The 25,959-nt window shown below is 49.1% G+C and overlaps 1 protein-coding gene across 3 annotated transcripts; it reads left to right on the plus strand.

Moving 5' to 3' along the window:
• Positions 1-4,500: 4,500 nt before the first annotated feature.
• pnpla7a (patatin-like phospholipase domain containing 7a) lies at positions 4,501-25,701 on the plus strand. 3 transcript variants are annotated; one of them, XM_067250075.1, is made up of 36 exons: positions 4,501-4,709; positions 5,068-5,116; positions 5,295-5,369; positions 5,756-5,843; positions 6,178-6,260; positions 7,344-7,432; positions 7,532-7,672; positions 7,766-7,925; positions 8,241-8,321; positions 9,771-9,899; positions 10,202-10,282; positions 10,851-10,971; positions 11,181-11,249; positions 11,363-11,439; positions 11,570-11,725; positions 12,203-12,280; positions 12,431-12,636; positions 13,087-13,218; positions 13,538-13,661; positions 14,685-14,798; positions 14,885-14,951; positions 15,030-15,179; positions 17,504-17,567; positions 17,836-18,004; positions 18,889-19,071; positions 19,375-19,493; positions 20,768-20,924; positions 21,098-21,214; positions 21,426-21,495; positions 21,847-21,963; positions 22,056-22,204; positions 22,414-22,566; positions 22,705-22,821; positions 22,955-23,039; positions 23,875-23,990; positions 24,139-25,701. In XM_067250075.1, exons 2-36 carry the CDS (start codon positions 5,069-5,071, stop codon positions 24,259-24,261), a joined length of 4,008 nt encoding a protein of 1,335 aa, XP_067106176.1. In that variant the 5' UTR covers positions 4,501-4,709; position 5,068; the 3' UTR covers positions 24,262-25,701. The 3 variants fall into 3 exon arrangements, with proteins under 3 accessions (XP_067106176.1, XP_067106177.1, XP_067106178.1); XM_067250076.1 differs by having other exon boundaries at positions 23,878-23,990; XM_067250077.1 differs by lacking the exon at positions 23,875-23,990.
• Positions 25,702-25,959: the final 258 nt, after the last annotated feature.

Raw genomic sequence — 25,959 nt, forward strand, 5'->3', positions numbered from 1 at the left:
GATCTATCCAGTGAGTTGGTGGTCCACTCTGTTGGTGGTCTGCTCAAGCTTGTCCCTCAGAAGTAACGGCTGGATGGTGTTAAAGGCACTGGAGAAATCAAAAAACATGATTCTCACGGTGCTTCCAGCCTTTTCCAGATGAGAAAGGCATCTGTGTAAAACTGATGACAGCGTTATCCACCCTAATGCCAGATTAGTAGGCGAACTGAAGGGGGTCCAGAGCTGAGCTCACCAGGGGACGGAGATGTACAAGGACCAGCCTCTCTAGCGTCTTCATCAGGTGGGATGTTAACCCCACCGGTCTGAAACTGTTGAAGTCCTTGGGACGTGGGGTCTTTGGGACTGGTACCACGCAGGATGTTTTCCACAGCTGTGTTACTCTCCCCAGCTTCAAGCTCAAGTTGAAGACATGCTCCACTATCCCGCACAGCTGGTCTGCACTGGACCCGATGAGCCTTGAGCTGATGCCGGCCGGAACCGTGGCCTTCCTCACCTTCATCCTTCTCACTTCGTTCCTCACCTGGTCAGTTGTGAGGGACAAGTTGGGGGATGGGGGCTGAGTGCCGTGGGTTGTTGGAAGGGGGGTGGGGCGCTTTTGGTGGAGTGTGGTGTATGAGGAGTGGGGGAGGGGGGGGGGGGGGAGCCAAGTGCTGTGGGGAAGGGGGTGGAGGAGAGGAGTATATACAATATTCAATACAGTAAAGTCAACCTCTAATACACATAATAACCTTAACTTATACTAACAGAAGACAAGTGAAGTACAATAGTGCAATATTGCTGATAGTGCAACCAGTAGCTGAAAGTGACACTGTGTAAAGTGACTAGTGAGAAGCATATCAGATATCAATGTCCATTCAGAAGCCTGATCGCCCTTGGAAATAAACTGTTGTCCAGTCTGTGTGTGCGAAACCGAATGCTTCGGTATCGCCTGCCAGAAGGCAACAGGGTAAAAAGACTGAAGGATGGGTGGTAACAGTCTCTTAGAATCCTGCCAGCTTTCCTGACGCATCGTGTGTGGTAGGTGTCCTGTAGGGCTGGGAGCTTCCTGCCGATGATGAACTCAGCAGACCGGACCACACTACATAGGGCCTTGCGGTCCCTGTCTGTGCAGCTCCCATACCACACTGTGATGCAACCAGTCAGTATACTGTCTATAGTGCATGTGAAAAAGTTAGTGAGGATAACTGGGTCCATGCCAAACTTCTTCAGTCTCGTCAAGAAGAAGAGGCAGTTTCCAGGTCGCTTTGACCACCTTGTCCAATTAAGTAGATTGTAGATAGACTGTAGGCCGTCTGTAGGTACGTAGCGAAGACTTTTAGCTACGATACTAATGCTAAACGTCGTATCAGAGCCCGTTCTCTGGTCGAATCTATGCGTCGTTGCTAACGTGGGCTGCTAACGTGTGCTGACGTTAGCCTAACGTGTGTGACGTTAGGCTAGCACTGAGTTCCCTTTGGCCACACAAGGCACTTTTGGCCACAAAAACTTAATTCAAGCCTAAACAGTGCAACGGACCATAAATCCCAATAGAAGCAACGCAATCGCTAACAAGACTAACCTTTTAACAGCGATGTTGTCTATGTAGTCCAAATATTGAGGGATCCTTAGGGGTGGTAAAATAATTATAATAAATTATAATAATAATATATGAGAGAGAACAATGGTTGCGCTCGCCAAAGGCTTGCAAATCTCACAATTTGAAACTGCTGCTGTAAAACGGGCGGTTTCAAAAAACACTCAATTATTCATTTGCTCGAACCATTTCACCAAAGACAGTTTTGAAAACCTTGGACAATATAAAGCGAGATTTGCTAAGCCGCCGTTGCTGAAAAGAGGTGCTGTTCCGACAGTATTCACAACCACAAGCTGTAAGTATAATTTTGTCACTAACAGCTATTAGCAATGATAACGTATCCTGTATTAGCCTGGTCCTAACCAGACCCTTGTACATTTCATTTGTACAGAGGGTCTGGTATCGCTCCATTGACAAGCGTTAACGTCCTTGAAGGCGGGTACTCTGATGAAGTTGAAAATGATTGGATCTGCCCAGAGCCACTCTGATCTGCCATAACCAATCGCTAGCGTTCGCCTTAGCCAACTCCTTCACCAATACTGTAACGGAGCTAGCTGACGTAGCTGGAAAATCTAACTTTTCCCGAACCCCGTGAAGAGGAGGGCCACAACATCATGGCCACCAACAAAACTTAGCAAAGATTGTTCTTGCTCCGGCTTTAACTTATGGATATTCTGCAGCGACTCCACCACCATTACTGAACTACAACTCAAACTAGCGAACGACATCAACGTCATCGTTTTCAGCCACTCCCTCTGTTCGCTGATTGGACCTACAAAAATGTTGTTTCCAAATACCGACTAATACACCGAAATCCCAGACCTAGTACAGAAGCAAAATCAAAATTGAGCGGAAGTACGTAGGAGGGCGTAGCCAGGCCAGAGCCTGTTTAAATAGATATTCTCTGGCCAGGCTAATCCTGTATCTAGCATAGGTAGAATGTGTGATGATTCCATTTATTGGCAATGGGGCTAACATCATTTCATTTTCCTGAGTGTGTTTAAATTGTTAAAAAATAAAATAAAAAATAAAAAAACTTTTCTTATTTATACATATTTTTTTCTATTTTCTTCAGTTGTTTCCTCTAAAAAGGTTGTACCGCACAGAGGCAAGTGAATCGGTACTCTTTCACGAGTTCGATTGCTCTACCTATCCTTGATATCCCAGATGTTGCATTCTGAATTTTTTAAGGTCGACCTTATTCGTCTTGAATTTGATAGGCTTGAATTTTTTAGGCTTGAATTTGAGCAACCTGAATTTTATTTTTACAGTGAAATATATTCATATGAGAATTCTGTGTTGTTTACATTTTCATATTAAGTATTCAATGCCTTTTAAAATTCAAAACATTATGTCACTGATTTGCTTCCATATAAGTGTCATAATACTTTACCAAAGTCCAAAAGTCTTAAGGACTAGTATAGGTTCCATAGTCTGGGCCTCAGTGACCTACCACTTCAGATCTAATCTCATCAGAAATCAAACAACGTCTTTAGTCCAGTCATTTTAAGCCAAAATTGGGGTCAACCTAGGACAAATTGCAACAGAAGCAAACTCAACTGTTTTTGTATCCTCAATATGTCCTGAGTAAGGAAAAAAATGCCCCAAATAATTCCATTAGGGGAAAGTTTCGAAAAAGACCCAAATATAGCCTATTCATACGCCTATTCATTATTCTTCTCACATGAATAGGGTAACAATTTTAACCTTTTATCACCATGAAAATTACTGAGTTGATTACTTACATCAAGACAAAGAAAAAATGTAGGCCTATTACAAGTTTTTTGAAATTGTTTGTTAACATGGGCAAACGGTGCATAATAATGTATGCGCTAATTTGCATAAATACCACAACAAATCTAAACATTGGATATAGCCAGGTGAAAATGTCTTGTAGAATCTTGTTGACATCTTACAGTAAAAGACTATAGCGGCAAACACATGTCACCATAAGGGGCAGAGATTCAGTCATTCCTTCAAGGTCCACTCAACTGTCAATCAACTGTCACTAAGCTGTCACTCAGGTAAGAAAAATGTCTTCTTGTTTCTCCTATATGTATTATTCTACCTACATTAATAAACCATACCTGGTGATCAACAACAATTTATTGGGAACATCTGGATGTGTGTTGAGCTGTGGTACGACTATTATTGATGAAACGACCTAGCCCCTAATCCCATCTCTGCAATCATAATTAATAAAGGCTGGTTTAAAGAACTTCTTCCTGCCTCTATGTATTAATTCTCTAAATGGGTTCCATTCAGACCTTAACATTAAGTCTTTTACTGTTACTGTATATGTCAACATGATTCAACAAGACATGTTCACCTGGCTATACCCAACGTTTAGATCTGTTGTGGTATTTATGCAAATTAGCACATACCTAATTAGATTATGCACTGTTTGCCCATGTTAACAAACAATTAAAAAAAACTTGTAATATATTTTTGTTTGTCTTGATGTAAGTAATCAACTATATATGGGTCTTTTTCGAAACTTCCCTTAATGGGATTCTTTGGGGCTTTTATTTCCTTAATCAGGACATTGAGGATACAAAATCAGTTGAGGGTGCTTCTGTTACAATTTGTCCTACCCCTTTTTCATAAAATGACTCGACTAATTCATGTGAGTGTGCAAAGGTTATTTCTAATTAGTCGGCTACACACGTATACTTATATATAGGCTACACAGTATCACCAAAGAGTAAAGAGTATAGAAGAACAATATAAGTTCTTTGGTAACACAGTCACACAATGCTCTGGCCACAGTAACCAAGGAATCTGGTGTAAACAGGAAGTATTCTCATGTGAGTTAATAAGACAGATTCTGATAGGATGAATACAGCCAATTGGGATAAACAACATTGCTTGTAAGGGTATGTGCTATCAAAGCTACAGCAGTGATTGGTGAGTGTGGTCAACATGGGTGGAGAAGGTTACGATAGCTGTATGAGTCAAGAAAAGTTTGTTTCTGTCTGCTGTTTCTGAAAATTAACTAAAACTAGCAAATGCCTTCTGTCCATCTAGAAATGTACTCTACGGCGGTGTAAAAAACACGCAGATTTTTTGGAAGACTAATGCTACAGTAGCTAGCATAGCTAGTCTAGCTTGCTTCTGCAGTTGCTGCTAAGACGACGTAAGTTAACTAGCTAGTCATGGGGCTTTTTGAGCTGTCTTCGTGTCTGTTGCCAATAGCAGTATTAAAATCATTTAAAATATGTAGCTTAACTAGCTTGAATACCGAGTAGCATTGTACTTGGCAGCTGTAGTCAATATTTTGCACAGCGAAAGTCAACTTGTCAGCATTGCTTTTACACGTCCACAGTTATGGCTAATTAGCTTGCTAGCAAACAATAATACAAACGTTACTGTAGCTACTAGCGAAGCCCAGCTAAATTGACATCCCAAATGTTTCCAATTTCGAACTCATAAAATGAGCCATTTAGGTATTTGACTCTCAACTACTATTCTCAACTACCCTTTACGTTTGGCAGAATGGATGCGGCCCCTGTTGAGGATGAAGACCAGTGTAGGACCAGTGCGGTGAGTTATTCACAATAGACAGACATGGCCAAACTTAATGAGTCTGAGACAGCAGTCTACTAGTCCTCAGATTAGGGTGTGTTTATTGGCCTATTTGAATTAGTTGTGGTTTGACCATGATTTCTTTGGTCCACTTTTTGCAGGCTTGAATAGCAAGGTGTTTGTTCCCTTTTAACAGGTCCAGATGCCGAGCAGAGTTGACATCAAGGCACGAGTGCAGCAGTTTGTGGAAGAGAGGATGCAGACTACCATGGTATATACACACAGTTCCGACACACCTATTTCACAACCCAGTGAAACACTCAGCTCATGTTTGTGTTTCTCATTTGAAAAATAACTCAAGTGCTGCATTTCACCTTTCATAAGACACCATATATGTCATCATTCCTCCCCCCCCCTTCTTTATGTGAATTGGAAGCAATAGTACTCTCATGAGTAATCACATGCACTTTGACCCAACACTTTTTGTGTTTCACAATTTTGGAATGCAAATCTCAGCAGTGTGTCGCACGGACTGCATTTCCTCAATGGAAGTATTTTGCAACATTTGCTTGTGATGCAGATCATCCAAACAGATCATCTGTTTGGACAGCACAAACATCCTGTCTTGTGAAATGAGGGTCTTGTTTTGCTGTCCAGCTGACAGGTGTCCTGATCGGAGCTGTGGTGGCCATGTTTCTCATTGGCGTTGTGGTACTGTTCCTCTACAGGAGATACAAACTGGCCAGTGAGTACTGATCTCCTCTTTTTCATGCTCACCCCAAAAGCAATCAGGATGAAAATACATCTACATCAAACTTGCCTTCTTTTTCTCTCTCTCACCCCCACCCCCCCCACACTCTCTTCCTCTTATGCTGGCTTACATCTTGGTTCTTTTCCCTCTTTTCACTTAATCCAACATCTTTCTTTTTCTCTCTCTGTCTCTCTGTCTCTCTCTGTCTCTCTCTGTCTCTCTCTCTGTCTGTCTCTCTCTCTCTGTCTGTCTCTCTCTGTCTGTCTCTCTCTGTCTCTCTCTCTGTCTCTCTGTCTCTCTCTCTCTCTGTCTGTGTCTGTCATTCCAGGTGGTCAGCAGGCGGGTGTGCCTCGCTATCGCTTCAGGAAAAGAGACAAAGTGCTTTTCTATGGCAGGAAGATTATGAGAAAGGTTGGCTTCCTGTCACACACACAGATGCGAGTCTGGCTTTACAGTGTCACTCCTCATTCCATGCCTAATATATTAAATTGGAAAATCAGCTTCAGCTTATAGGGGCTATCAAAATGTTTGCATATGTTTGATGGGTTAAGCCTATCAAAAATGATGCTCCCTCATTAAGCAGTTCCTAATTTATAATACATTTTACATAAACCCATTGCACCTGCTGGGGCCTTTAGCTGGAATTCAGCTTGGGACTCCACTAGTTAGATATCCCGAATCCTCAGTGGACGTTGCATACAGTTCAAATGCAAAATTTGGGATTTTATAAAAAAACAAACTTCACATGCTAATGTACGGTCCTCAACGCACACTTTGATCCATGTGTGTACGCACAAAACTTGGAGAAACGGGAAACTGCGAGTCCACTGGCAGAAGGATGAAACTCAAAGGCTTTGCAAATTGATAACATTGTGAAAAATAAATCTAAATATAACCTCTTAGAGAGATGTAACCTCTTTGACAAACAAACGCTGAGAGATTCCTGGCATTGTTAGAGACAAATTTTACTGGGGGGGGCCAATGGGGGGCCAGTGTTTAATCAGAGGGGCACATTAAAAAATGGAAACAAATGATATTTAAACATTAAATTTAGCTTTACATTCAATACAAACGGCTCTGGCTCTCCCTCTTCCAGCTCCTCAGCTCTCTCAATACCTTGATATGTTTCCTTCACTTTTTTTTTATTTACTGGGGCAAAAAAGGCTGCAATGTCCCTTCCTTGTTTTATGATGACTTCTAGAAGAAGAAAAACGTGTAAAAAATAAATAAAAATAAAATAATAATATTCAGTCAGCTCAGGGGGGCCACAGGGGGGGGCACTGGCCCCTGTAAAGATGGTCGCAATTTCAAGCCCTGTAGTACGCACAGTTTTAGAAATGTGCCCCCTGGATTCCAGATCATGTAATAGCTGCAGCTGTCTGTTCTGCCCACTAGAGGGCAGAGCAGAACAGGGAGCGATATCACTGCTGCTTCCCAGAGTTTCTGATTTTAGGAACCTTCCTCTCTCATCTGCCTCCTTCTTCCTCTTCCCAGGTCCAGACCCTGTCCTCCACCCCGACCTCTACCTCCGTGTCCAAACAGCGCCCGCGGAAAAGACCCAAAGTCCTCAGCATAGCTCGCAGGTAAGGTTTTCCTGTCAAGCTACAGACCCTCCATCCCAAGTGTTTGGTCAAGAGAGCCTAGCAATGGAGACCCTGCCTTTTACGTGCGTGTGTGTGCAGGATCCTGCGTATCCGTAAGGAGCCCCCCACCCTGCAGCCCAAGGAGCCCCCTCCCTCCCTGCTGGAGGCGGACCTGACCGAGTTTGACGTGCAGAGCTCCAACCTGCCTTCCGAGGTCTTGTACATGCTCAAGAATGTCAGGTACCCCCGGCACGCGCCGCCAACACGCATTTTCCGTTCGCGTCTTGTCTCACGACGTGTGTTCACTCGGCCGTGTTGCGGGTGTGTTCCCAGGGTCCTCGGCCACTTTGAGAAGCCCCTCTTTCTGGAGCTGTGTCGCCACATGGTGTTTGTGGAGCTGCAGGAAGGGGAGGGGCTGTTCCGTCCTGGCGACGATGACGACAGCATCTACGTGGTCCAGGACGGCCGCCTGGAGCTCTCTATCCATGAGAACGTACGCCGGTGTCCCCAACCGTCCCCCCACCACCCCCTGCCTCCTTCCCCCCCCTCCCCAAACCCTAAAACACACTGCCTTTTACATTTACATTTAGCAGATGCTCTTATCCAGAGCGACTTACAGTAAGTACAGGGACATTCCCCCGAGGCAAGTAGGGTGAAGTGCCTTGCCCAAGGACGCAACGTCAGTTGGCATGACCGGGAATCGAACTGGCAACCTTCGGATTACTAGCCCGATTCCCTCACCGCTCAGCCACCTGACTCCCGCTTTTGGGCCAAGTGTGGGAAGATGAAGTATGTGTGTGTGTTCCAGGACGGCACAGAGCCAGTGGTGAAGGACGTGCTCCCAGGTGACAGCGTCCACAGCCTGCTCAGTATCCTGGACATCATAACGGTGAGTGCCCCTCTATATCTCCCGTCCGTCCGTCCGTCTGTCTGGCTCCCTCCCTCCTCCATCCATCTCTCCCTTGGCCCCTTGCCCTCCGACGTTCCCCCTCTTCTCCATTCATCTCCCCCATCTCCCACCCGCCCTACATTCCTGGCCTTCGCTGGTTTAGTTGTCTTCATCCGTCATTCTATTTCCACGCAGGGGGCATCTTCATCCCCCTTTCTCATTCTAGCTCTCTATCAGTGATGTTAATGATGATCATTAATTGATTAATTGCCGTTTTTGACCGGTGAAAAATGACAACATTTGCCTTGTTGGGTGTGCTAGCCTTTGGCACGGCACACCACCCGGGAGCTGAGCTAGCAAGGAACGAGTTGGAGGGACAGGGAAGATGACAATATTGTCCCTTGCTAGCTAACAAACTCCTATTCTGTTTCTTTTAATTGTTTGTGCTGCAGGGTGGTGTGCCGTGCCAAAGGCTAGCACACCCAACAAGGCAAATGTTGTCATTTTTCACCGGTCAAAAACGGCAATTAATCAATTAATGATCATCATTAACATCACTGATAGAGAGCTAGAATGAGAAAGGGAAGATGACAATATGAGCTATATATATATATATATTGTCATCTTCCCTGTCCCTCCAAGGAAACGCAAACGCTCTTTTGAATTGAACATTTTTTTATTTTATTTTAAGCTTGAAGCGAGTTCCAATTGGTGTGCGGCAAAGCAGACGCAAATACAGAAGCAGGCTGAAGCTTGTATCATTTCATATGAGATCCTTTATATAGCTGAAGTATTGCGAAACATTTCCCTCCGCCAATGAATTTCAACAGCTGATCTTCACCTCCCTATCATTTGTTCTTTTCTGATACAGAAATCTATTCCGGGACCAGCTCTCCTCATGTAACCTTTCCATGCTTAGATTCTGTGGGTCTCTAGTTCCTTAATTGGAGGTATCATTCTGACTTCCTTCCCCCCTCCCTTACAGAGAGAGCGAAAGGAAGATCCTGCCAACGATCTATTCTTGGGAAAATCTATCATATTGACACTTTCTAGTCTCTCGCTTGTTCTCTTTATGATACAACTAGACTGCGGTTTCAAGGAAACAATTGTTCATATGTAAAATGACTATTTGACATGGAAATAAGCAGGCCATTTCTGCCAGCGCACTCTCTCTGTCCAACCCTCCTCTCTCCCCCTCCCTGTCCTTCCTTCTTTCTCGTGTTTCGATGTCTGTCTGTTTATTGATGACCTGTGCCTGGGAATTGCCATCGTCGGACTACTCTCATCTACCTTACGCGTCCATCTACCGTTATGCAATCCTTGTCGATCTTCCAAAGACGACGGCGTCGCCCAAGGGTCGCGCCCCACACTTTAAGAACCGCTAGTTTTCCGGCATGTAGCCTGGTTCTCCTTGGCTTCCTGTCTGACTGGCATCCCCGCATCGCTCAGGGTTACCCTGCGCCCTACAAGACGGTGTCGGCACGGGCTGCCTCCCGCTCCACCATCCTGCGGCTGCCCGCCTCCGCCTTCCAGTCCGTGTTCGAGAAATACCCCGAGACCCTGGTGCGCGTCATCCAGGTACGACCCCCCCGACCCGAGCCGCCGAAATGTGGAAAGCGCCGGATTTTTTGGTGTCCATTCCAAGGTTATGTTTTTGGACTGAAACACTTGATTCACTGTTAATTTAGTCCAGTGGTTCTCAACCTTGGTCCTCTCGGGAACCCCCTCGCCCTGCGTGTTTGAGATGTTTTCTGATTCAAATGAATTGATTAGAAGAAAGAATCATCTAAAATACGCAGGAGAGGGGGTCCAGGGTTGAGGACCACTGATTGTTCTTGTGCGAGACTTTCAGGAATACAATGCGTGCGTGTGTGTTCCAGATAATCATGGTGCGCCTGCAGAGGGTGACCTTCCTGGCGTTGCATAACTACCTGGGCCTGACCACTGAGCTCTTTAACCCGGTAGGGGGCCTGTTTTGACACACACACACACACACACACACTCCCAAACTAATTTCACACAACATTAAGCACAGCTTCATAACTCTATCCTCCACACAGTGCCCGTAAAACTCTGTGAAAATGAAAGCCATGCCTCACAACCCATCTTTGAGTGATACGAAGGACAGTAACTCTAATAAGAGGCACTTGCCCCTGGTTGTCAAGGAACACGCTGTATCACTCTTTCCTATAGAGAACACCTAGAAGGCATTTCATCCCTCCCATTCATTCAGTTATCAATTAAGTACAGTTTAACCTGTTGCACTACAATATTATTACAATTAGAAAACATTCTGGCAGTCCTGTCTCCTAAACCACGATTTATTGGTGCTGTTAGCAATATAAATGCCAAATTCACATCAGTATTTATATTTTTATTATTAAATGGTTGCAGTTCTAAGTTCTCTCCACTAGAGGGCAGAGCAGTGTGTTGAAGAAAGTTAATAGAAATTTCAAACTATTGGCCTACTAAACAACCATATACATTTTGTGTTGAACGATTGTTGTGTGTTGAAAAATCTGTTGTCAGGAGCGACAGGCAGTCCCTTTGGTCGCGGTCGCTAGCGTTCTCGGAGAGGGGAGTCCGGCCAGGTCGCCACGCCGACCTCATTTTCAGGAAGATGCTGTCGAGACCCACTCCACAGAACCAGGTTTCTCACACACACACACACACACACACACACACACACACACACAGACCATGGAAGTACAGCGATGTGTATATATATAAATAAAAAAAAGTTAGATGGTGAGTTAAAGTTTCTGAAAAGCCTCAAATGAAGGCAAATTCAAAATGAGCTCTAACTCTACGTACGCAAAAACAACTTATTCCTAACAAGGTCCTGTGTCATCTTTTCAGAGGGTGGCAAAGACAGCCAAGCACACACTCACAGGAAGGCCCGCTCCATCTCCCTGCCCATCGACACAGGTCGGCCTCTCTCTGGACCACTAAATCTGTGCTGCAGTGGGCCTTGACCCACCCCCCCCCCTTCCCACAACTTACATGCTGATGAACCTCGCTCGCCCTTCTCCGTCTGACAGGGAACGACTTGAACATGGCGTACGAGAGAGCCAGGGTCACCGTGGAGGAGCTCTCCACCAGTCCCGTCACATACAAGGTTAGGGCGCCGTCGACGCCCCCTCGCCCCCTTGATCTCTTTCTTCTTCTCTCCTTTCTTCCCTCGTCTTGTTCTGTGTCTCTCGTCCATCTCTCCGCTATTGCTCCCCATTTACTCCCCTGTCCTCCAGTCCATCCTGAAGAAGAGCGTGACCATGCAGCAGACGCCCTCGGCGGTCTACCACTACACAGAGGGTGGGGGCCGCTGTGACCCGGTCCATCCCAGCAAGGTCAGCGCCATCTTCCAGGCCGCCAAGAAGGACCTGCTGGGCATCTTCCAGCTGCAGGTGAGACACACACACACACACACAAGTATCGTTATTGAGCGGTCAAAACTGCCAGCTCGCCACCAGTTACATCACATCCACCGTAAGTGGAAAAAGAAAAGAGGTGGGGCCGTCCATGTCCTTGCTCTCTAGCGCTCTGCTAATATGTATTCTATCTAGCCTTGCGGCACTTATCCTATGGTCAACTGCTTTCACCCATGTATATCCAATCTCCTCCCATAACTGCCGTCATGCTGTCGTCGTACCTATCTAAAACCCACCCTTTCAGACCCCCTGTGTTGAGCGTATATATTAACAAATATATGTATTTTCCAGCTTCAGGTGAGACAGGCACACAGAGAGAGAGAGAGAGACAGGCAGAGAGATAGACAGAAAGACAGGGGAGGGAAGGAGGAGAGGAGTGGAGGGTTTCTGATGGCGTGAATGTATCATCGTTTGCTCACTCTTGCCTGTGTTGTGTTTCTCTGTGTGTGTCAGAACCCCAGTCTGTTGGAGGGCAGGGTGACCCTCCACCAGGTGAAGGCGGGCTCAGTGGTCGCTCGCCAGGGAGACCAGGTCAGGCCACGCCTCCTCATCCTGTTACCACCGTAGATACTATCGATCAACATGGAAGGAAAACGATCACGTCTCTGGGCGTGTTTTGCATTTGTTCCCATGCGCGTGCGTCCAACATGTCTGTCTTGTCTTGATTCATGCGGGCTGCAGGAAGTGAGCATCCAGTTTGTGATCTCGGGCCTGCTCCACGTGTACCAGCGCATGATCGACCGCGAGGAGGACACCTGCCTGTTCCTCACCCACCCGGGGGAGCTGGTGGGCCAGCTGGCCGTGCTCACGGGGGAGCCCCTCATCTTCACCGTCCGAGCCCACCGCGACTGCAGCTTCCTGTCCATCTCCAAGACCCACTTCTATGAGTCAGTTTCAATTGTTTTTTTTGTTTTGTTTTTATCTGAGTTTTGTGCGTGTGTGTGTGGGGGGGGGGGGGGGGGGGGGGGGAGGAGGAATGTCGTCCATCTACAAGACTTCTACAAAGCAGCCCAGTGACACCTGCTTGGATCATGTGACTGAGCGTGTGCTCTGCGCAGGATCATGTGACTGAGCGTGTGCTCTGCGCAGGATCATGTGACTGAGCGTGTGCTCTGTGCAGGATCATGTGACTGAGCGTGTGCTCTGTGCAGGATCATGTGACTGAGCGTGCGCTCTGTGCAGGATCATGTGACTGAGCGTGCGCTCTGTGCAGGATCATGTGACTGAGCGTGCGCTCTGTGCAGGATCATGTGACTGAGCGTGCGCTCTGTGCAGGATCATGTGACTGAGCGTGTGCTCTGTGCAGGATCATGTGACTGAGCGTGTGCTCTGTGCAGGATCATGCGCGTGGAGCCCACGGTGGTGCTGAACGTGGCTCACACCGTGGTGCGCAGGATGTCCTCCTTCGTCAGGCAGATCGACTTCGCCCTCGACTGGATGGCTGTGGAGGCCGGCCGGGCCGTCTACAGGTACACAGACACACACAGACACACGAACGCATACAATCAGTTTCTCTGTCTCACTCTTACTCTCATTCTCTCATTTCGTTTTATTGTAAATTCACGTTTAATCAGACCAAAACGTACATATTTACATTTACACAATGCAAAAAGACCATCTAAACATGACAATGAAAGACATTTGTATTGCCTGTAACTACAATGGGATTATCCAGTATATACACCTAGATCTGGGCATGAGTGAGCCAGTGCTGAAACAAGTGTGGCAACGTTGCAGAAACACTGAGCTAACGTGGCCGTAACCCCCCCCCCCCCCTCCTCCCTCCAGACAGGGGGACAAGTCGGACAGCACCTACATCGTTCTGAGCGGTCGCCTGCGCTCCGTCATCCTGAAGGAGGACGGCAAGAAGGAGCTGACCGGAGAGTACGGCCGCGGTGACCTCATAGGGGTGGTAAGGGTCGAGGGTCACACGTCACGTCTCCCTCTCTCGCTTTGAGACTTCAAAGCAAACCTCCACTCCCTCCCCCCCCCCCCCCCTCCCCCCCCCCCCCCCCTCTCTCTCTCTCGCTCTCTCGCTCGCTCGCTCGAAGCCTGTGTTAGGAGTTGTGGAGGTGCAGTGGTCGTCGGGAAAAACAAACCAAGTCTGACTTTTCCAGAATCTTAGAATCTCTAGTTTGGTTATCGATCGTTGAGGAAAGCAAACCCCTGTTCATCAGTGCTCACTGTAGCCCCAGGATCATGCTTAAGCCCACAGTCTAGGCTATTTCCAGCCCTGTCTCCAGAAGTGTGTGTGTGTGTGTAGACCACCGAAGGATCAATCTGTGTTAGTTAACCCCCCCCTCCGCCGCCACGCCTAATCGCCCGCCCCGTCATCCGACGTACGCCCACCTCTCCGACCACGCTGCTAAGAATACCCGGGGCCGAGCCGATGCCATGGTTACGGGCTGGTGAGCGGGGGAGCCGTAGCTACGGTGTCCGTGGGGACGGGCGGCGAGAGGCTCGTCAGGGCGACGGGTGCTTGGAGACAGGATTAGCCTGTGTGCGTCAGCAGCTGCGGCTCATTAGAGAGCTGATCGCTCTGATAAGAAAGGTCGCTAGTTCTACGGCTGCCATGGCTGCCTGAAATAGACACCCAGGAGAAGACTCCAAGGGGACAGGACAGGTACAAATGATGACCAGGCTGGTTAGTCTTGACGCGCTTTTGTCAGTTGTGTCACACTTGAGCCGTGTTTCTCGGGGAGGGAACACATTGTTTTTAGGGTCTCTTTTTCCCCCTAAAGATTCGAACTTGTCATTTTGTAAGTGAAAGCCGGAATATATCCTTAACAATCTCTGAAAAGATCAAACCCCCGTTTCTGTGCATGTTGAATAATGTCCAGTTATTAGTATTACATGTTGTGTGCTGAGCAGGTAGGTCAATGATTGGCAGTGGTCAACCAATCTGACACTGGTTGTGTAACGTGTGCCCGCCCAGGTGGAGGCGTTGACCCATCAGAACAGGGCGACTACCGTGCACGCTGTACGAGACTCTGAACTGGCCAAGCTCCCGGAGGGAGCGCTCAGCTCCATCAAGAGGAAGTTCCCTCAGGTACACACACACACACACACACACACAGATCAAGACATTTTAAAAGATGCAAACTGTATTTATTTATTGTATTTTTTTTTATTCAGGTGGTCACGAGATTGATCCACCTCCTTGGGCAGAAAATCCTTCAGCAAGTCAACGGCCCTCTGACAGGTGTGCGCCTGGGTCTTGGTTTTTCATTTCAAGTTTGTACTGAAAAAAATGGTCACTTTGTAACGTGTGTGTCTCCAGCCCGTAGCCTAGCCCTACACACACCAGGCAGTAAGTGGGATGCAGGGAACCCGGCCTCCAACCTGTCCACCGTCACAGTTCTGCCCGTGTCTGAGGAAGTCCCCTTAACCGCCTTCACCCTGGAGCTGCAGCACGCGCTCATCGCCATCGGTACACACACGCGCGCACACACACACACACACAGGCTGAAACGTTGATACAGCTATTGTCAAACACTCAAGGGCCCAGTCTAGCACTCTGGGTAAACATTTAGTATCTTGTTTACACAATTTATATGGATGTCGGTGAGACCGGCTACATCAGGTGGAATCATATAAATAGTTTGGTCATTTGGCAAGTGCCTCTAAACAAGCAAGCGATGGCCGGTTCAAACAGGAGTCGTGTAAAACATTTCGGGTAACAACGCAGTGGAAGGAACTAAATTCACAAGGCTTAGATGAAAGTTCCCTGACATATATATATATATATATATATATATATATGCGTAATGTATGCAGACACCCCATGGATGGCTAAGTGTAGAACTAATATAAGAGGATTTGACAATCGGCTTGTCAGTGCATCTTAGCCTGGAGTCTCAAGAACACCTAAGCAATGCAAAGCCAGGTTCAATGACCTCGAATGGAGCCTGTAGCGATGGCGGCAGGGACATCTAGTACCTGAGGTATGTACTGTGCCCACAGTGTTTCCCACGTGCTTTTCTAATCATGACTTCCATGGGCATTCACTTACCAAGTAGGCAGCAGCATTTTGGCCAAATGGTCCCTGTATGCCATGATGTGGATATTATGCGCTGGTCGTTTCCCCACCGACCCAATTCCTGTCTTCCAGCTCTGGACGAAGAGCTCTCCAATCACATTGCCACGGCCCTGCAGCGTCTCCTTTTGTACAGTTGCGATTGGCATTCAGGCCTGCCAGTATTGTACAGAACGCATCATTCCGCAGAGGAACGACTATTGTCGTGCCCCCTCGCCCGATTTGAAAGGCGTTTGCGTGGAGCCAAATGTTCTCTCTCGCGCACCTTGGGGTGTTGACAGCGTTGGTTGATGCGTAACATCTCGGAGGAGGGCGACGTACAGTGTGGCGTGATGAGGCAGGTCTTGGATGGATGTTTACCGTCTCCTCTCAGCCCACCGTTCAGAGCTGGAAGACGGGAAGCGATCAATTCTGGAATGTTGAAATATTCACGTGCAAGGTAATTGCACACAGTAGACACGAGTGATGTATGCCTTCCCCTTGCAAACGGCTTGGAGTGTTTTACGCAAAAGAAACCCCTGCGACTGACACAGATGGCGCTACAAGTGAATGTGCTTGATTGACCTTTATTCAAAGTGGGTTTTTTTCAATTGCTGCATTAAGTCGCTGTTGAGAGGTAATTTGACACTTCCAGACGCGCCCGTAATTTGCGCCGCGTACTCCATGGTGAACCTTTCAATATCCCACCTGATATGTCACCTGATATGTCACGAAAAAGATCAAATACCCGGAGTGTTCCCCTTTAGATGTTTGCATGACCAAATCGGCATTATATGACAGTGATATGAACACACAAATACTGAACATTTACAAACAGACACATAGGGATTTGACCTCGCACATCCTAGGAGAGACACACAACCAGGAACAGGGTAAGCCCACGGAAGGGCAGTTATTAACAAAAAGGCTTCAAAAACCGGGTTAACTACAAGTTTGTCCTCAAACGAGGGGATTATTCTGCTGGGATAGATCTAGGCCTGGTAACAGAGAACAGAACAGGATAGAATTCATACATGCCCTCCAAGTCTTGTGCTGGACAACTGTTATACTGTGCTGCTCTTCAATCAACCGACAACGCGTAGCTGAGCTCCTAGTTAGCTGACTGGGGAGCCGGTAATTGCAGTCCGGCCTGGATCCCCTGTCCCAGAGCTGGCCTGGAGCCCTGCCTGCCTGGATCCCCTGTCCCAGAGCTGGCCTGGAGCCCTGCCTGCCTGGATCCCCTGTCCCAGAGCTGGCCTGGAGCCCTGCCTGCCTGGATCCCCTGTCCCAGAGCTGGCCTGGAGCCCTGCCTGCAGTGTTGCTCTGCTATCTGCTGTGTCCTGGCTCCTAGGTCGCCACAAAACAATGATCACACAAATACCTAGCACACAGTGTGTATGTGCACAAACACACACCCTCTCTATCACTTTCATTTCAAGGTTGTCTAAAGAGCTGACCCGCCATCTTCCAGCTGTCTTGATAGACTGGTGGTCAGTTTTTTTTTTTTTTTTTTTTTTATATAAATATTTTTTATTTGATATACCTCGATGTCTGGCCATATGATTTATACCCACAACTGAAACCGGAATTAATGATCTCCATAGCCTCTGACCTTGGCTGGATATATTGTCCTCTGCATCGCGGGTGCTGAGAATCTGTCCTGTGGCCTGCGTCATTCCTTCAATCTATTGAGGTTTGTGGGGGTGTGTGTGTGTGACTCGCTGTGACATCCTTCACAGGTCCTACTCTCCTCCTGACGAGTGACATCATCAAACAGCGCCTCGGAGCCGCCGCGCTGGACAGGTAGCTAGGCAATGGCAGGAGAAGTGACGACCTCGCCTCCGCTAACCTCCTCGGAAGTGATGACGCGTCTGACGGCACCTTCCTTTAACTTGTTCTCTGTGTCGCTGTCCTCACCCTCCCCTCTCTGTTCCTCCCTCCCTTCACACCCTTCTGTTGGTTCCTCCCTCGCTTTTTCCTCTCTCGTCTCCTTGTCTGTCTCTCTCTCTCGTGTTCCTCTTTTTTTTTTCTATTTTTTTTTTTCTATCTCATAATCCCTCCCTCCCTCAAGTGTTCATGAGTACCGCCTGTCCAGTTGGCTGGGCCAGCAGGAGGACATTCACCGCATCGTGCTCTACCAGACCGACTCCACCCTCACGCCCTGGACGCAGCGCTGCATCCGCCAGGCCGACAGCATCATCATCGTGGGCCTGGGCGAGCAGGACCCGGCCGTGGGCGAGGTGAGGAGGGGAGGTGGGAGGAGCTTTGGAAGGGGGAGGAGAATTTATGGGGGGGGGGGGGGTGTATGGAGCTGGAGGAGGGATAGGGAGCATTGATGGAAGACGAAAAAAGATGAGTTTGTGTTTGTGACTCCTTAAAACAGAATGTGGGAGGGCCACTTTACTGGGCCTTTACAAAATAGACTGCTCCCCCGAATGCTCAGAGGATCTCTGAATGAGTGCATATACCCTAAACCCTGTGGACTCAGTGGTATGTGTCCTTCTGAAGTTATAAGGGTATTGCTTGCTGCCTCTTAAGTGCATTTCAGCAGCTGTTGTGTATAGAAGTAAGACCTCAGAGACAGCAGTAGATGAAGAGCTTCTGCCTCACCTCACACGACAGCCTCTGCCTCACCTGACAGCTTCTACCAAAAATGGCAGCAGTAAACAGCCCAGGTCATTCAAAGGAGAGGTTGGTGTATTAGCGCAGCGGAGGAGGACCAAGGTGTTCGACGTGTGATAAGTCTGTCTGGATCATTAGGTTTGCTCTGTGCTTGAACGAGCTTAATGGGCTGAACGACTAAGAACGGCGTTTAAACTCAAGTAGGCGGGTAAGAGAATGATAAAGAAGCAATCATGTGAAAAAAAACTCATCCAAAGACGGCCCTGTCGAGATGGATCCATATGTGTTTAAGCACGGCATGAGCGTTGATGAGATCCTTCGGCCTCATCTCTCGCTCCTTCTTTCCCTCCCTCTCTCTCTACCCCTTTCTTCCCTACCTTCTGAGACCCTGCAGGCCTCCGGTAAATAACCTAGATTCGAACGCCGTCAGAAACCACAGCAGAGGGTATGCCCCTTACTACCGCGACCTTGCTGACCCCCCCCCCCCCCTCTTGCCCCCCAGCTGGAGCGCATGCTGGAGGGCAGCGCGGTGCGCGCCCAGAAGCAGCTGGTGCTGCTGCACAGGGAGGACGGGCCCCCGCCCAAGGACACGGTGGAGTGGCTCAACATGAGGAGCTGGATCTCCAGACACCTGCACCTGTCCTGCCCGCGCAGGGTCTTCTCCAAGAGGAGCCTGCCCAAGCTGGTACACACACACACACGCAGACGCGTTTCACATCCAGCCTCTATTCATTTTAGCGGACGCTTTCGTCCGAAGCTGTGTCAAATAGTGCACAGTAGGTAGTTCAGAACCTGGAGTGCATGAACGGCGTTTGAGCGGTGAGCGCCGAGGTCAGGATCCCAAACACGCACGCGGAATGAGGCGGAGTCGGGGTGTTTTGATTATTCTTCATTTTTGATATGCCCCCTTCCTCACCTTCGACCTCCTTATCTGTCTCTCCCATGTGTTCTTCCTCTCCGCTACTCCTCCCCCCCCCCCCCTTTCCAGATAGAGATGTACCAGCGGGTGTTCCAGAAGGAGGCGGACCGCCACTCCGACTTCTCCCGCCTGGCCCGCGTTCTCACCGGCAACGCCATCGCCCTCATCCTCGGAGGGGGAGGGGCCAGGTAGCCTCCTCTCACCTTTTGAACCCCGTAACCTCTGACACCGCGCAGAGTCATCGTCACCCGATAGCCAGGGGTTTCGACATTCTGCTCCCCCGGAAGACTCCGAAATACCTCCTTCCCTTCCCATCTCTAGGTCTGATGTTCAGATATTGCGCAAGTATAAGAAACCGACTTAGAAAGTATTTCGATGTTGGAGGGAAGGCGGAAGGTTGCACTTTGACGGATGAGATGTTTCGATGCTTCAAATGTGGTAGTCAAAATGAGGTTTGTCCTAATGCGTGTTCTAAACTCCCGTTGCCACGCGCGCACAGAAACCTCACTTCACTTTTCCACCTTCTCTTTTCCTCATTTTGTTCTTCTCATTTGTCTCTTCTCCCTCTCCGTCCATCCTGTGTGTGTGTGTGTGTTCAAGATGGCCGAAGGTTGGTTACTCCCGTCTCTTCCTCCTCCACTTCCCACTCTAACTCTGCCCATGCTTTAGCCGTGTTTCCCTGTGCTTAATGTTGCATATCTTATATCGTATCTTTCCTAAAACATAACTGTGTCGTGGTGTTTGTCTTTTCAAACTGTGGTGTGCTGTCAAATTAGGAAACACACACACACACACGTATGCCTTACAGTAGGTTCACATTATTGCGTGTGTTTAAGGACCTGTCTGCAGAGGATGGGCTAAAACCAATTGCTCTACATACTGATGGGCTACTGTGCAGGAGTTGTGAAACGGCTGTGCTTTGATTGGTCATACGCATCCGTACAGCCCCAAGAGTTGAGCTTTTCTCAACTCTTACGTCCGTATCACAGACGGGTAAAACCCGCCCACGGCTATGTGGAAAACAAAGCATTCAAACTCTGTCGTACACAGTCGACCGCGTTTAAAAGTTCATGCATAGTCTGTGAAAATGCCCAATAATGTGAACCAGGCCTTCGAGTTGAAACCACCTGCTTTGAGAGCAGGGATGTGGATGCTCAGTTGTGTGTCCTGAACTCCATCACCATCACATTCCTCCATCTCGAAGGACAGAGAGGCTGGTGTCACACCTTGTGTTTGTGTGGTGACGTTTCACTGGAGAGACCGAAGTGATGTATAGGATCTCATATTGTCGTCTTTTGCTTTCTTTTCTTTTTTCCCCTCTGTATTTCTCTCACCTCTCTCTCTCTCTCTCTCTCTCTCTCTCTCTCTCTCTCTCTCTCTCTCTCATGCCTTCACTTATCCCTAACCCGTCTCCCTGTCTAATCTAACTGCCCCCCCCCCCCTCTGTCGTGTCTCTTCACAGGGGCTGCTCTCAGGTGGGCATCCTGCGTGCCCTCAGCGAGGCGGGCATCCCCGTGGACCTGGTGGGGGGCACGTCCATCGGCTCCCTGATGGGGGCGCTGTACGCCGAGGACCGCAGTCACAGCCGCATGAGGATGAGGGCCAGAGAGTGGGCCATGGTGAGACACCCGCACCGCACCTGTGTGGTCCTATAGGATGTGTGTGTCCTCTTGGAAGAGGTGTGTGTGTGTGCGTGCGTGCGTGCGTGTGTGCGTGCGTGCGCGCGCGCCCTTTAGGCGTGTGTGTGTGTACTGTAGAAAGTGACGTTTGTGTGCATGCGCGTGTCCTGTAGGAGATGACGTCAGTGTTCAAGAAGGTTCTTGACCTGACCTACCCCATCACCTCCATGTTCTCGGGCGCCGCCTTCAACTCCAGCATCGCCAACGTCTTCAAGGGCAAGCAGATCGAGGTGAGAGACACCAGGCTTCGAGGCCTCAGACCGACTCCCGAATCATCGAGAGCCACAGTTTATTAGCGTGCATGTTCAGCTGTTTAGCCTTGTATATGGCATATGACATACTCGATGTAACAAACGGGTCACAATGACGTGGTTATTTGCCCTGCTAAATACAGAAGATATTGTCTGTGTCGTTAATGTTGGTCCATGAATGTCTGTACAGGACCTGTGGATCCCTTACTTCAACATCACAACGGACATCACTGCGTCTTCCATGAGGGTGCACACTGATGGTACACACCGTCTCTCTCTCTGTGTACAGTCAACTCTAGAATGATTGGCACCCCTGGTAAAGATGGGTAGAAAGTAAATGAAGTCAAATTAAATGCATCAACTTTTGGTAAGTTAGCTTAATGTCACACTGGAAAAATGAGAACCATCCAACCTTTTTAGTTGATGTAATTTCATTCTGAGAAAAATAGTTCCGTCATTGATTATTCTGGAGTTGACTGCACATCTCTATCTGGTCTGATCCTCACTCTTCGTTTTCACATCCAGCCTTTTCTCTCACTCTCTCCCTTTTCCTCTTTCCTGTCCGTCTTTCCAACGTCTTTGTGCTCTGTTAATCTCTCTACCCCCCCAAGGGTCTCTGTGGAGGTATGTGCGGGCGAGCATGTCCTTGTCGGGGTACCTTCCCCCCCTCTGCGACCCCAAAGATGGACACCTGCTCATGGACGGGGGCTACATCAACAACCTGCCAGGTCTGACACACACACAGGCGCGCGCGGAGTGCCCTAACCCAAATGACTACTTGGTGTCACTTACACTAAGCCCCTCCCCCTCCGTCCTCTAGCCGATGTGGCCCGCTCCATGGGTGCCAAGGTGGTGATCGCCATCGACGTGGGCAGCCAGGACGAGACCAACCTCACCAACTACGGCGACTCGCTGTCCGGCTGGTGGCTGCTATGGAAACGCCTCAACCCCCTGGCAGAGAAAGTGAAGGTGAGGAGGGGGAGGAAAGGGATCGGCCGAAGGGAGAGCGGGAAAAGCACCTCCCGCGAGACGGCGTGGGGCCGAACACGCAGGACTAGCCCCCTGGTGGAACCTGAGAACACACGAAAGTACTTTTGTGTTCGGTGCACGGGGGGCTTCTCCTAAGACCACGCTGACCCAGGTGTCATGGCACCCTCTCCCCTCTCTCCCCCCCCCAGGTGTTGAACATGGCCGAGATCCAGACCCGCCTGGCCTACGTGTGCTGCGTCCGCCAGCTGGAGGTGGTGAAGAGCAGCGACTACTGCGAGTACATCCGGCCGCCCATCGACCGCTACCGCACGCTGGAGTTTGGCAAGTTTGACGAGATAGCGGTGAGTGGGCCCCCGTGACCGATGGCTGAGTTGCTGTCCTGCTCGGCTTCGTTATCTCTCTCTGTCTTCGTTTGACCTTTTGATGTCGTGTGTGTGTGTGCGGGTATTTGTGTGTGTGTGTGTGTGTGTGTCCTGCAGGAGGTGGGCTACCAGCACGGGAAGACAGTGTTTGACGTTTGGAAACGTAGTGGAGTGGTGGAGAAGATGCTGAAAGACAGACACCAGGAGGAGTTCCACAACACACAGAGCAACAATGTAGGGAGGCAGGAGGAAACGGAACAGGACTCTGTCGGCGATCCACGGATGCCATTCCCTTTTTATACAGAGCCCCGAGTTTCTGTGGTTGTGTGCGTGATGCCCACTGAACGTGTCCCCCCTGTCCCTGCAGGTGGTGACTTGTCCCAATGCCTCCTTCACGGACCTGGCGGAGATCGTGTCACGCATCGAACAGGTCAAACCTGCCCTGGTGGACGGTGAGACTCACCAACGTAGCCGACCTCTCCTCTCCTTGTGGTCCGGTCACGGCCGGTCTCACAGCCCCCCCCCCCGTCTGGCCCCAGGGTTCCTTTGCAACTGGAACAGTTGAAGGCAGCATGAGGCTGCCTGTAGCCTCGCTCAGTTGCTAGCTGTTAGCCGTTGGCTGTTTACCTTCCTTAAGCCAACACAGCTGGAGGAGGAATACACTCAGCCTACTGCTCTTCTGATCTCTTTCCCTCTAGCCTCTTTGTTTGTCCATTTTCTTTCTCTCTAGTCTGTCTCTTGCACTCTGTCTTTCCCGTCCCTCTTTCCCCGCGTGGAGATATTCTGCCCCTCCTCCTCCCCGAACTGGAGATAAATTATCTTTTTTTTTTTCATCTTGTCTTTACTGCTCTGGGCTCTTCCGTGCGTGCGCTTTCTTCTTCTATTGTTTGGATTTACTAAGACACCACGCTTTATGCTGTCAGGTTCCATTAGTGTGACGATCAGTTTGAGAGCACAGGAAGTGGTTTTGGTAAATGATGATTAATATGCTACTGTGGCGTTTCGATATGGTTCCTATAACTCAGACTCTCTCTCCTCATTCTCCTAGTGGAGGAGAATGAGGAGAGAGAGTCTGAGCAGACGTCTGTCTTGCGCTTCTCTCCCTCTCTCTCTCCACCACCCTCACTCCATTCCTCACTCCGTGCGATTACAACGCATGCCCCCTCCTCCATCACTCTTTCAACACACCCACTCCCTCTCTCCACACCCTCACCCCCCCCCCACTCATCTTTCTCTCATCTCACTCCCCCCCCCCCCCCCCCTCCCTCCCTCGTTCTCTCGCCCCAGAAGAGTCAGACTACCACACTGACTACGAGGACGAGGCGATGGAGAGCGCCTACTCGGACCTGGAGGTGTCCAGTCACTACGGGGGGCACACTACGGGGGAGGAGACTGCAGACACGGTGCGGAGCTCGCCCGGCCCCGGGCGCCGGTCGGGGTCGTTTCTTCCCCGTTTGTTTGGCGTTATCGCCTCCGCTCACATTCTCTCTCTCTCTCCTCCTTCTCTACTGTCTCCATTCCACGACTCACCCGCTCCGTCCTCTCCCTCAGGACGAGGACCTGGAGAGCCGCAGGGGACACCAGCCTCCCCCCGTCGTGACCGACAGGGGTCCCTCTTCCTCCCCCGCGTCCGCCCACCTGCAGCCCCTCCCTCCGAGCCAGGAAGCTCTGTGACGACGGAGCAGACGGCAGAGCCGCCGGCCGCAGGCATCCGCAGGCCGAGTTGCGGCGACGTCCACCAGAACAATACGAGCCTCTAGCAGGCGACGGCAATCCCGAAACACGGACGGTGCCTTTTACGCAACCCCCCCCCCAAAAAAAAAACGGGGACGGCGTCCTGCACACACCCTTGGTTCTTTAGATCTGCCTCTTGCTGCGTATTTTCCTAGTATTTTTTTAGGCAGAAGCATTGCAATCAGATGGGTTCTTATTTTTTGTAGTCTGAATCACACTTTGTGAGATGTCTGCATTGAGGTGGGAGACTTTAAGGGGTTTGTGGCGGTGTTTCTATAACGGCTGGCTGATGCTACCTCACACACACACACACAGACGCGCACACTGGCATGAAACCATCCGTGTGCGTTAAATCGCGTTCCACTCCCTGGTCACGGGCGTCGGCATGGAGACATGGTTCAGACATGCCCCGTGTGCCAACGACACGGAGGAAGTAACACGAAAGCCCTCTGGGTTTCCGCTCCGTACCCTGCGGATCGTATCGGGCGTACACTGATGAGACACGGTGGCAGGAACACACACTACCCTCCAAACTGGCTTGCACCCTTGTCTTGAGCCAAACAGGCTATGTATTATTCCCTCTCACAAACCATGCTGGACAATCTTTTCCAGCTTGATGCTAATAGGTGATTTGACTAATATGCGTGTTCGACTTTTCGACTTTTCTATTTGTATGTGGCATTTGCTGTGTAGGCTTGCATACTAACCACTATGAAGCCCACCCATGTAATTCTTATGATGACTTTATCTTGTCTAATTGTGTGCATCATGCATTTTTGTACACTACCCCACCAGCGGTGTCTAGCACAGTTAATATGCTATCACGACGAGCCTTAACCGGACACAACAGTGGATGAGCACGAGATCAATATATCTAGATTATTGTAAGAGGAGAGGAAAAAAGGCTTGCGTTAATTAAACCATTCTCCAATAGGTATTAAGTGTGGCATATGAATTTTCCAGTTGATTAAATTGATCGATCGATGATTGATTGCGCGATTTCGGCCAATGTTTTGGTCTGACTCATTGTTTTGTGCGGTGTCCAACGTGCAGGGCCGAGTGGATTGCCGCCCCAAGATGGACGATCCTCGAGAGTGTTGCTCATTACGGAAATGGAAAGTGCTTTTATGTAACGAATGCAAAACTATGATGAGTGTTCTCAAAGCCTTACGTGACTGAAACTTTTTACAGTCTACATCTAACACCCGGCTGTAGTGCCTTGAACAAATACTGCTGTTCGGTTACACTTCCGGCGTCGCCTGTTTGCCAATTATCTTGTAATTATGTACTTTTGCGTCCATATGTACAGTATTGTTCGATTTGTCATGTTTTTGATAACCTCAGTGTAAAACTAATAAACTAACTAATAAGCCACTTTTAGTGATCATGTTTCAGCTATTTTCTTTCTACAACTCGGTCCCCATACAATAGGTTTATGCTTGGTTACGGTCTGCTATTGAGGCTTCTTGGAGGAGAGCTACATTGGTTCGGGTCGTGGGGGGAGGAATGGTAGTCTTTTTCTCCAATAGGGGGAGACATTGTGCAACATGGTGTTAGACAGACCCTTGAGCTATGAAGGAGGTGTGGACTTAAAATCCTGTGGGGAGGGGGGGGGGGGATGAAAGAGTGTAGATATGA

Source organism: Osmerus mordax, chromosome 14, assembly GCF_038355195.1.
Source record: "Osmerus mordax isolate fOsmMor3 chromosome 14, fOsmMor3.pri, whole genome shotgun sequence".
Classification (NCBI taxonomy): domain Eukaryota; kingdom Metazoa; phylum Chordata; class Actinopteri; order Osmeriformes; family Osmeridae; genus Osmerus; species Osmerus mordax.